Here is a 12,076-nt window from a genome sequence, read left to right on the forward strand (position 1 = left end):
AATAGAGTATTTTACTCTGTGTTGCTTTAGGAGTCACGGAAACTTAACTCAGACATTTACAGCAATTTACATTTGTTGCTCACATTAAGGGAGCCTAGAGAATGCCGGCGGAGCAGGCAACGCGATTGGTAAACAACTGTCGCTATGAAAATTCCATTACTGCTTTATACTATCGGAGCATGGATGAATGACACAAGTTTCAAATTATGTTAATTTCAAGACAAACATGTTTCCCATTTTTTATTGAAATTAGTTTTTAACATCAAAATCTTTTGACAATGATCCATAAGTGTACATTTTCAAGTGCAATTATATTCAAATGTATTTTACTTATAAAAGCATAATGTGCGTGCATACATGTGCCTTATTATAGTTTATGGCAAAAAAACATCGCATATTCTTCGCAAAATCTTTCGAATCAATATCTTAATACTGTCATGGTATCAAGTTTGATGTTCCGATTTCAACATATATATTTAAATATAACAGACTACTGATCATCACTAAACACCCTGCCCATTAATATTGATATAGGGTTCGAATGCTGCTATAAAACAATTAGATGCTTGACATACGCACCACTTCTTCATTTTAACTAAGAGGAAGACTCAACCAGGCAGTTCGACTTGTCCTATTTTTTCCTCTTGTTTTGATCGAAGGAATTCAAGCAATTCAAAGAGACGACTCGCTTTCTTTTAAAAAAAAAATCGGCTGCTGCGTCGCAAACCAGTTCCCAGCGGCTTATTTACGTAGAAGAACAATAGTCAACGTGAAACTTCCAACTCAGCCTTGCCGAGTCCTGGCTTGGATTTAATATTAATAAAAATAATGCTAAAGAAAAATTAAATATGCACTAGATTGAAGCTGATTTAAAGAGGGTTTTCACATCACACAGGGTTTGATGTCCTGGCACACACTTTGATGGTGATGATGATAGTACGATCCACTGGCAGAAGGATGGAAAGACGAAATCCCATTGAAATTGAGCACAAAATCCTTTCTGTCGCACACGGGCGACGAGTGAGTCTGATAACGAGGTATGCCCACTGAAAGGATAAAGAAAAAATAAATTATCTGCTATTGGAAATGATAGTTTATTTCAACAATCTTGACTATCTTATATATTTCAATCATTTTCAGCTATTTATTTATGGTTACCCCTACAATTCTATGCACGTTAATTGATTGTGCGCGTTTTTTTTAACACTGGGGTAACATCGGATTCTCGGGAACAATGAATTCTTTTGTGCGACCCTACCACTCGTTCAAGGAGTTGACAGTTGTTTCCCAGATGTTGAATCCGCATGTGCGTTTGCGCTGAAATCTGCTCCACTGTAAAAATATAATATTTGATCTCATTCTTCTGCTTTGAGACCTCATAAATTTGGAATACAACTCTCGGGTTCTTAATCTAACCAAACACTACCCTCCCCCCGAATATCTCAAGATGTATTCATTAAAATGCTGATTGATTCGGTGTCCTACTCTAATTATTTAAACACCAAAAAGACTTTTTCATTAAAAAAAATAATTTCAAGAGCCAATTTCACTGGGAGACGTGATTGGTGAATGTTATGGTTTGTTTCTAATGAAATTGGGTGGAACCTGTTCTCAATATGCAGCTGCTTTTAACAAGTTAAATTTCAAAGATAACCCCCAATGAGACATTGTTCTACAGCAAGGAGGAAGGATTCCTCACTAACCAGCATTATAAATTTTGTCTGAAATCGTCTTATTGTTGCAAGTAATATACAGCCGAATTAAACTTTTCTCCCAAAGTTCTGAAATGCAGATCAAGCATCTATCGTCTTCAATCCAGATTTGTATATTTTCTCAGTCAGTACGTATATAATCAACGAGAACTGAAACGGAAACCCAACCGTTTTCTGTTTGAATTAGATTCTATATTTCAAGATAATACCCAGTTTCCATGACATCTTAAAATAATAATTCAGATTGTCATTAATTAATTAGCCGATGGTATCGCATACTGTATTACAGTCTTTATGGGTTCCATTTGTGTTAATATTCCATGCAAACTTCGAATAAATCTGTCAGTATTAATTGTAACTATTTGGTAGTCATTATTTTAAAATTATACACACGAATAGTGTAATAAGTGTGATTATAATAGGCATTATTTAAGTTCAAGGTTGTACTGTTGACCCTAAGTGATAGAAAAATATTAACACACTGGACAACCTGTATGGCTTCTCTACATAACTCCGGACAGACGGCTAGTTTCCTTCTGTGCCGATTACCAATTTTAGCTACTGTTTATTTTCCAGGTCTGTCGTTTCACGTTTTGTCTGTCTTTTTAATAGTCCAAGTCTTTGCGAAATCAAAGACACAAAAAAAAACACACACACACACTCGCACACAGTACAATTTTTGCTCGGACCGAGAATGAATGGAGCCGATACAGATGTCTTTTTGTTGGCAGTTGCCGACCAGCAGTTCCCAGAACATTTTTAACAGCATCAGCTCTCATCTGGGTTAAGTCAAGCTAAAATCCTCTTCAGTGTGGTCCGGCCGCGACTGTCTTTGTTTAGTTAACCTCCCCGACCCACATTTTCAGCGACTGTTTGGAGAGTTCTGCCTCAAGTCTCCACGATTCCTATACATCTTGTGGACGTTGCTATTTTTCTATTTCGCTATTTCAGCAGAAATTTAAAAGGGGCAGGAGGGCGGTGTGATAAAATGACACGCGATAACTCTAGATAAGATGAGCTTTTTACCGCGTGCTCTGCATAGAAATTAAACAAAGCTGTTGAAGTCTACATGGGGCAATGCACGGTTTTGTCGCGAGCTTTCAATTTAGGTTTAAATATATGAAAGTTTGCATTTTGTGCACTATTGATTGGTGCATTATCAAAAAAAACGCACAGTACTTTCATTCCAAATATATATTTATAATGTAATTTTAAAATATTTTAATCTCTTCAATACTAAATTGCAAAGTGCTCTACAAGAACTGTTATTTTAAATAATAAAACTTATGTCGGATCACGCCATGATATTAATCCACCCTTTGGTGTACTTAGAAATATACTGTTATTATTTTCAATTCTGTAATTGTGGGTCGCATTTGCATAGTGCCTCTTTAATGTTGCTTGACTGTTATAAATTGTTAAGTCTCTCTCTTTCAGCCTAAACTGCCTATTTCCGTTCACTGCCCTCGCATTTTAATATAACATTTTTATTAATTTCACATTGACTGTTTGCTCCTCAGAGACTACACAGTAATGATTTGTAAAGCTGTTTCTGATATATATGAAAAAAACAGAAAAATATAAACAAAAAAATCGCATCCGTTTTAGCTTGACCTGCATTCGTGCACAACACTGCAGCGTTTTAATCTTTGGTACTCTATCAGCAAATTTAGAATATTTTAGTGCTTCACAATAGAAAATAGCAATTATATTTCAAAACAATAACTAATATTTTGTCTTACGCGTTAGTCTAATGCGGGGAATAGAGGATGTAATATTTTGTCTCAATAGGAAACACACATGAATACCATACCTGTGATTTCTGCAGGATCCCTTGTGTTCTGGTGCAGGTAACTTTGTTCCAGCGAGTAGGAAGACATGGTGGAGTGGAGACTGGAAGGGACTGAGTTAATGGGGCCCAGACTCTGCTGCTTAATGTACGGAGATCCTCCTGAGGATGACCATGGGGCAGCTGAAGCAGAGTATGGCGAATGGCATTCCAAGGCGCTGGCCACGGCGGGTGAGGATGGCACGGGGCTACTGCTGCCATCAGGACCGTATTCTCCACCGGAAGACGCCGGGCAGCTGGCCATGTAAGTCGAGCCGGGGTTGGGGGACATATGGGGGATATGGTGCCCGCTGCTGAGTCCATCATAGTTCCCTGATAAGGAGTTGCTCATCATACTGAGGCTACTCTCCAGGTTGTAACCGTTGGCATGGCATGAGAGTGAAGCCGCGGGACTCTGGAAGTCGAAGGTTTGGGGGATAATAGAGGGACCAAACCCCAAGCCATTCATCATCCTATACATGGGTTTGAGGGTCTGACATTTCCTACGGAACCCTCTGGGTCTACGCCGAAAGGAGCCTTCCTCAAACATGAATTCACTGGCAGGGTCAATGGTCCAGTAATGTCCCTTCCCTGGCCTGCCAAGTCCTTTTGGCAATTTGATGAAGCACTCGTTCAGTGACAGATTGTGGCGTACCGAGTTCTTCCATCCCTGGTAAGACCCCCGGAAGAAAGGGAATCTGGTCTGAAGGAACTGATAGATCTCGCTCAGAGTCAGCCTCTTGGTCGGGGAGCTCTGAATAGCCATTACGATCAAAGCGATGTAAGAATAAGGAGGCTTCTCCGGCCGCCGCAGTCCGCCGTTGGTCTTTTTGACTTTCGCTAATGACGAGGTTTCCATGGCCGGGGACTGTTGGCTGATCAAGGCCGATTTCAACACTCCGGGAACCGGGCTGGACCTTATTGACGCCGGCGGATCCAGATGCTGCTGCGGGCTCTCAGTCGTCATCCCTTTCTTTTAAGGGAAAAGTATGTAATCCGGAGAGTGCTGTAGGGTGGGTGGGGGTAAAGAAATAAAGTCTATTTTTCCTCTAATAATGATTGCTGTAGATGCTACGCCCTATTTAATTTAACTGGACCGCAGGACATTTATTCCACTGGAAATACGTCAAAACACAAGACTCCTATTTAATCGGCTGCACAGAATTGCTTCATTTCTGGAAGCCTCGCTCCTCACGCTTGGTCGGCTGCAGATATGGACGATTCGGTTTCAGATTCGCCTTATTCTCGAGGTATGCTTGCATGCTCCACACAGGCCTTTCCTTTGAGGCGGCGACTGGTTCATGTGCCGACGTTCGCTTATGTTCCCTTCTAGGAAACTTTAAAAAAATACACTCTGATTCCTGGCAGCAGTTCAGTGGCCCCGAGATCACTGCTCCGTCCTCCACCTGGTGGCCATCCCAATACCAAACTCTTTAAGAAGAGGAAGCGCAGAGAGGTCCCACTATTCTCCCCCCACCCCTTCTGCCCGCAGTGGCTGCTGCAGCCAAAGAAAACCTGGCCACCTATCACTGGGTAAATCTCTGTTAAGCCTCCTCCTCCCGAATGAAATCAGATTCCAGACGTCCATTGAGCGCACTCCAACCATCATCAGCCGCGAATACATTGTTTCAATGTCATGTACCGCATGATCCCCACCAAATCCATCCGCGTAATCAATCTCATTTAAACAGTTCAATCACGACTGACACATGTCAGGGAAAGAGAGCATTCCAATTTATTGGCTATATATCCAGGCTATCAAAATGTATCCAGAAACTTCTTTTGAGGCATTCCAATTTTTTAAAGGAACAAAGTACACTATAAAATAAGGCTGCAAAGTATTTTTGTCCAAAATGATCTTTCGGAGTTGAAATGACGAACAAAATACGATTATGCTGTTTTCTATCATTCTCGATCGTTGTAAAATTTCCTCTTATTTCACTTATTGCTGCATGTTCCCTTCGAATTTAATTTTGCATTTTGCTATCCTGATCTCTCTCTCGCTCTCTCTCTCTCTCTCTCTCTCTCTCTCTCTGTCTCTCTCTCTTTCTCTCTCTGTCTGTCTGTCTGTCTCTCTGTCTCTCTCTCTCTCTCTCTCTGCTAACTACCAAGTATGCGTAATAGGTTCGAAATTCACCCTGTATGGAAATGGCAGAGAAAAGATTCAGAGTTAACTTTAATAAATCATTTTACAGCCTTGTTAAAATAATAGTGATTTCATGGCGCCGCCGTCACATCATATGAACTTAAACCTTTTAACGAAGGGAAGTACGACCAAAATTATGAAAATTACAAGTAGTTTGGTCTCTATTTCTGTTACCCACCTTCGATCAATTATCACAAAGCGCTCTTTCCTCTGCAATCATTAAATGAAAAAATTCAGTTGTTTGCCCCAACAACTATGCAAATAATGACAAAGATATATATGATAATGGAGCAATATGTTATGTTTTTCAGTGACCCCCCAAATATTTCTCAGACTCATATATATTGCCAAAGCACAGGCACAGAAGCATATCACTACCACATTTACATTCGCATTCACAAAACAAACTTGCTGACGTACTGGCATGTTCGCATGCACACAGATTCCCCTTGCTCCCAAGTTCACACAACCCATATTCTGTTCGAGCGCCTATAAGCCTTCTCAGCAATTTGAGTATCAACATTTTATTTCCGAACTGATTTTCATTGCAAATTACATTCAGCATTACAATTTGCTCAAAGTACTTGTTTTGTCAAATGATCTGAATTATCAATGCCAATTTATGTTTTATTAAAGGAAGAACGGCAAAGATAAAATAAGATTTTAAAACGGCGAGTACAGATGGGTACAAATGATTATCTATATTCTATGGAAGGTGCAAGCATATTAGACCATTTCATCGTATCCTTCTTGGGATTAAAATGCCACCTCTGAATCAATATATTTAAAAACTATATAATTAAACTATGAGAATGAACTTGATTAATTCACAAAATGTGTTTGCTTTTAATTTAACGCTCTACTTCCATTGTCTTAATAGCGACAAAAAAAAACAGTGAAAATAATGCAAAGAACGGAATTTAAAATTTCTGATTTCTCTGAACAGCAACACTGGACAGCGAAAGATCTAAGCCAAATCAGAGAGCAGCCAAATTAAAAGGAGCGAACAGACAAAAACGAGGGGATATTAGTGAGAAAAGGGAGAGAAAAGCATAGCTTCACAGAGTGTGAATATTGGGGAGGGGGGGAGGTTGTGGGAAGGGAGGTGTGGTTGGTGGGACTTAGCACTGTTGTAGTCGATTGTATTGGATGAGACCTGTGTATATGGGGTATTGTTCTGGATAACTAACTTTGACATGAGTGGAAGCAGGCGTTTTCCATCAACCTTTGCCTGTACCACACACAGAGAGTCGGTGTCAGTTTACTGCGCCAGTCCTGCAGGCAACTTTCCCCCCTGAGCGCTACAATAATTAGACAAAGAAAAGCAAAATTAACTTAGCAGGCGTCGACAGCTTCCTCTCGAGCGCAGCCAGCATTTACGGCGGTTTACGCAAAATGGCTCGATTGTACCTGAACTCACAGCAACAAAACTTGCATTAGTAGAAACAATACACCTTCTAGTCACTATATTCTGTAAAACGAAACTGCAAATTTTAGAACAGAACCGACAGTTAACTGTTTTGTTTTGATTAATACTTGTATTTTAATACCAATGCGCACAGTAATGTATTGGTCGCAATGTGTATATATAAATTTAACCGTATATTAAATCCTCTGTTGACTTTTTATTGACAAAATTAGGCAGATTCGACGTATGGATAACTTAGAGTGGATTAATATTTCCTTTATGATCATTTACAGCATCGGACGACATTTTTTACATCTCTAGCAATACCTCAGACCATGCAACCTTTTTCAGGTTCCACATTGTAACTATTATGGACTTGCACTCAAGTCCAAGTGGATAATCTTCTGTTCACTCTGTATTGCTTTCTGAAGATTGATTTAAAGGAAAATAATCGATGACTAAAGTATGGAATTTGCCCTTTAACGACTGGACTATTCGCATATGAATACGTTAAAGCTCACGTCCAGTGCCGGGTTTCACAGCACCGCACAGACAAGCCTCGATAACTTTGTTTTGCTTACCTGGAGATTAGTGATGTATAATTCTATGCACACTTTGTTGGTTTGCTATGAATGTTTTATTGAAAGTCTGGTGGTCCCTCAGCTCACTTGCTTTGCAAAGAAAGAAATTTCCATAAACCATACTTCATCTATCTCCAGCAACGTGTCAGAAAATTAACCTATCTTCCCTATCCAGTTGTGCTTCTTAGTACTTTTATAACGCATTATATATTTGTATCTTATATTGATATGGAATGCATGTTTTAAAGTCAAAGTCTGTCCAAATTAAACGAAGTTTCAAATAAATTGGTTGTAACTGTTAAGTTCATTTCTCGTCTTTCCTTTCGGGAGTGTTGTTCATTTCAACTTGCGTAGGACCTTAAACTCTTCGGATCAGATTCTGACCCGCACCAGTTAGACAAAACATAAACACGGACGTTTGCAAGCCGTATTGTCTGGGAAGAACTACACTGAAATTATTTTGAATGGAAACAATAACGTCAATCCTTTTGGAGATTACATAAAGCTACGATTAAAGAAACCCACAACTTTCCACACATGGGCTTGCGTTTCATTCAAATATCAAATTAGTTGCCGATTAACGTTAATTTCAAATTGTCTGAGCTATCAAGTTTGACTTTAGAAGGAAACGCTATTTGGACTGGTTCAATAGTAAGAAATCATTACAAAAGTCCTGGAAAGGCTCACTTACTGAAGAGAAAGTTATCTGCACATGTTATTACACTCAATATCTTAAAATTGTCTGGACTGTATTATAATTCGGAGATGCAAAATTTCATGTTTCAGACACAAGAAATTCTGCATTTTGTGCATATGATTTCCAGCATCGGCAGAAACTTTTGTGTTTAAAATTCTATTTCCCTCGTTTTCTAACACATAATTTTTACGATGCATGAAGTTTTACTGCTTTGATTAAATTCGGTGTGTTTCAAAAAATGGAAATGATCAAGTAAAGGAAAAATAAAATCACAAAATTTCCGTCAAGTTTCTGGGTGTCCAATGGGCCATTGCCTTTTTATTGAGTAAACGGTCGCCGATGACTTGTGTTTTGTCAAAGGTGTACCAACTAGTTACTTCACTATCGAATTATCCCTCTATTAGACGTCGAGAGATTTCTTTATGCGAAGTACAATTCAGATAAGTTATCTCATTATGAATCGAGCGACAGCCGGCAGCACGTCTTGTCACCAACTTTCAAATAACTTCGGACGGCCCCTCGTTCATATTTGCTGCATCTATCAATGAAAAGTCCGACCTGTCATTGACTCTTATCTGGTCACCATCGTCCTTTTGTACTGGAAAGCACTTGACAGCGCAAACATCCCTCTCGCTGTTTTAATTTCCCAGTATCATCATTTATTTATTCATGGATTGCCTGGTTCAAGACGTAAGACATAAAGCAGAATTAGGTCATTTGGCCCATTGAGTCTGCTCCGCCATTCCATCATGGCTGATTTATTATCCTTTTCAACCCCATTCTCCTGCCTTCTCCCCGTAACCTTTGACTCCCTTCCTATTCAAAAATTTATCAATCTCCACTTTAAATATCCCAGTGATGTGACCTCCACAACTTTCTGTGGCAATAAAGTCCATCGATTCACCACCCTCTGGCTGAGGAAATTCCCCCTTATCTCTGTCCAAAAGGGACGCCTTTCTATTCCGAGGCTGTGCCCTCTGGTCCTAGATTTCCCCACTATAGGACACATCCTCTCCACGTCCATCCTATCTCGGCCATTCAATGCTCGATAGGTTTCAGTGAGACCCCCGCCCTCCACCTTCCATTCTTCTAAACCCCAGCGAGTGCCGGCCTAGAGCCATATTCCTGTTATCAGCACATTGTTAAAGCTGATCTGAAATCTCCGCTGCCTTGTGGCTATACCCACTCATTGGGATGGCTTCGGCAGTAAACCCTGAGGGGAGGTCTGGAGCTGGAGTCTGAGTTCAGCGCTGATTGGCAAGTCTTGCGACGCTACTGGTGTCAAGCTAGATTGGTCTCTGTCATTCCTTTGGATTCGTCAGCGGCGTGAAGGGGGGCGGCGGTGCTGCTACTTGGGCTGAGCTTGCTCTCCATATCTTTCTGCCCTGACTGCTGGGTCGCAGTCTCCATGGTCGACGACGACCACCAGAGGGTGTATCCCTACCTCAGTGTAGGACAGGGCTGTTGTGTCACTTAACCCTCCTTCAACACTATATCAAACGGGGCATATTTGGGAGTCTGGAATTTGTACTCGGAGTCTTTTGGAACATACTCCAGTATTCAGGAGGGTTCTGCCAATTGGGATGGATCACTATTGTAAATATGTGATTCTGTACATTTAAAATGGCAAAGTAGGTGAATGTAGCAACTGTGACTGTAGTGAATCGTTTGTTGTTACCTTGGTGTTGAAGAAGTACCAGATATTGTTTCCTAGAGGTTCACTGTGTGAATAACAGACTTTATATTTCCCATTTACAGATTCCTCGTGGCTCAGTTTTAGTCAGGGTAAAGCCCGAGTGAACATAACGGACACGAGCAGGTGTAATAGTAACAGGGTTTGCACTTTTGGATATTCTGAATATACTTATATTTATTTGGAAAAGAGGATAGAGAAATCTATATGAAATGGTCTCGTATATATATTCATATTCAAGAAATGCATTGCGTTTTTTTGTCAAAAGCAAGCTCGGCAGTTATCGTATAGCACCGACCAATCTGTTTCTTCTACATTCTCAGCTAAATTACCTTCCTTGGTTGGCGATGGTGTGCATGTTGACAGACTCCAGAGATATCCGTGCACTGTCTCACCACAAGGCTTTTATGCGCTTCCAGTTAAAATGTAACCCTGTCACGGATCGCTGTCAAGACAAAATGGAAAAACAAAATTAGTGCAAAAAATCTTTCAGCATACTCGCTGCTCCTGTACACTCCCCTAACGATTCACAAGCATTACACAAAAATAGCAGATTCATTCCCACCTCCCTCCGCGAAAATCGCAAATCAATTTCTTCACCTGTTGTGCAGTGTAGCCTTGTCTTGTAAGAACTTACATTCATATGGAGAAGGGTATATAGCAATCCACAATGTGAATTCGTTAGTATAGTTCTTAACTCATAGTTGATACTTCATACAGGTCATTTTGAATGGGGGAATCAATGCAAATTCTCTCCGATCTCTCTGCCCTTCTCACCTATGCCGATCACCAATGGCGGATAGAGACCCGTATTGTATCCGAGCAGAATTTATTACTTTGATCTACACCACGCAGGGATTCTTGTCCTTGACAAAACAAGAGGAATGCAGAGCGGAAAAGTCGTGTTGCAAATGGAAGTTAATAAGGCAATTTCTACATAGTTTAATAATACAAGAATGGCCAATAAGGAACCGCAAGGAAAGAAATGTTTGAAATGGAAGGTTGTTATCTGCGTTACGTGCCACCCGGTGGTGCCGATTTGGGAATTAATTTTGATTTTAATTCTTTGGTGCTGAAATGCTGATGTTAAAGCACAATGAAGGCAAAGACTTTCTCCCTAGCATATGAGCTCTCGATCACATTACTGCTAGAATACTGACATTTTCAGCACCATAACGGTAAATACTATTCCCAGGTATATAAGCTCCTGATCACATTGGCACCGGGATACTGGTATAATGACTTTCCCAAGTATTGCTGTCTTGATCGACCCAGTGAGAACAACGGGTCCATGTCTTTTTGCTTGTGAAGTTGAAATAAATCAGTCACACTGAAGCCGAATATATTTGTGATATTTGAACGTTAATGGAGTGTAAATAAGGCACGTGTCATTTTCTCAGTAAATTTGACTTCTTCTTACTAAACTCGCCGGAGTCCTCTGTCGTGCGCCAGTCTTTCGAGTCATCCCCAGGTGTAGCCCAAGGTAGAATCTTCCTCTCGCAGGGGTGAAGTCTTTGGAGCTTCTGCTGGCGTTTCTGTAGCTCTAAGTTTAAAAAAAATTACGGAATGGGGTTGTCAGCCCCATGTCCAACTCTTCACCTTTTGCAGCCGGGCATGGAACCGTCCATATAAACTTGACGCCCAGAGACAAACAGGCACGTGTTACTCTCGTGAAAAGCGAAGGCGCAATTCAGCGGTCAAACATGAGTGAACATGTAATGCCAAATACATCTGTACGGAATATCCCTTTTTGATCTGACAAGCGTTCCATGGTTTGTTGTCAAGTGCTCTTTTAGGGTATCATCTAAGCAATTACTTGCTTCTTTTCTCACTTGTTCTTATATAGTATAAAGGCAACCCTAGTGTTTATGATTAAATGAACTCTATGTAACAGATTATACAAGTGTCGCGGCAGTTCTCTTCATTGCAGTTAGTGTTACCCCCTGTCTACTATAACTACGTCAAATTCGTACTAATCGCCCGTCAGTTATTTGTTTTTGTGTTGCCCTTC

General features: G+C 40.4%; 1 protein-coding gene across 1 annotated transcript; it reads right to left on the minus strand.

The window, feature by feature from the left end:
* Positions 1-234: 234 nt before the first annotated feature.
* LOC134357720 (forkhead box protein F2-like) lies at positions 235-5,017 on the minus strand. The gene is made up of 2 exons (XM_063069342.1): positions 3,526-5,017; positions 235-1,046 (listed from the first exon to the last, which is right to left on the minus strand). The coding sequence occupies exons 1-2, from the start codon at positions 4,505-4,507 to the stop codon at positions 883-885; spliced, it is 1,146 nt and encodes a 381-aa protein (XP_062925412.1). The 5' UTR covers positions 4,508-5,017; the 3' UTR covers positions 235-882.
* Between the last annotated feature and the right edge of the window lie 7,059 nt (positions 5,018-12,076).

Source organism: Mobula hypostoma, chromosome 17 (assembly GCF_963921235.1).
Source record: "Mobula hypostoma chromosome 17, sMobHyp1.1, whole genome shotgun sequence".
Classification (NCBI taxonomy): domain Eukaryota; kingdom Metazoa; phylum Chordata; class Chondrichthyes; order Myliobatiformes; family Myliobatidae; genus Mobula; species Mobula hypostoma.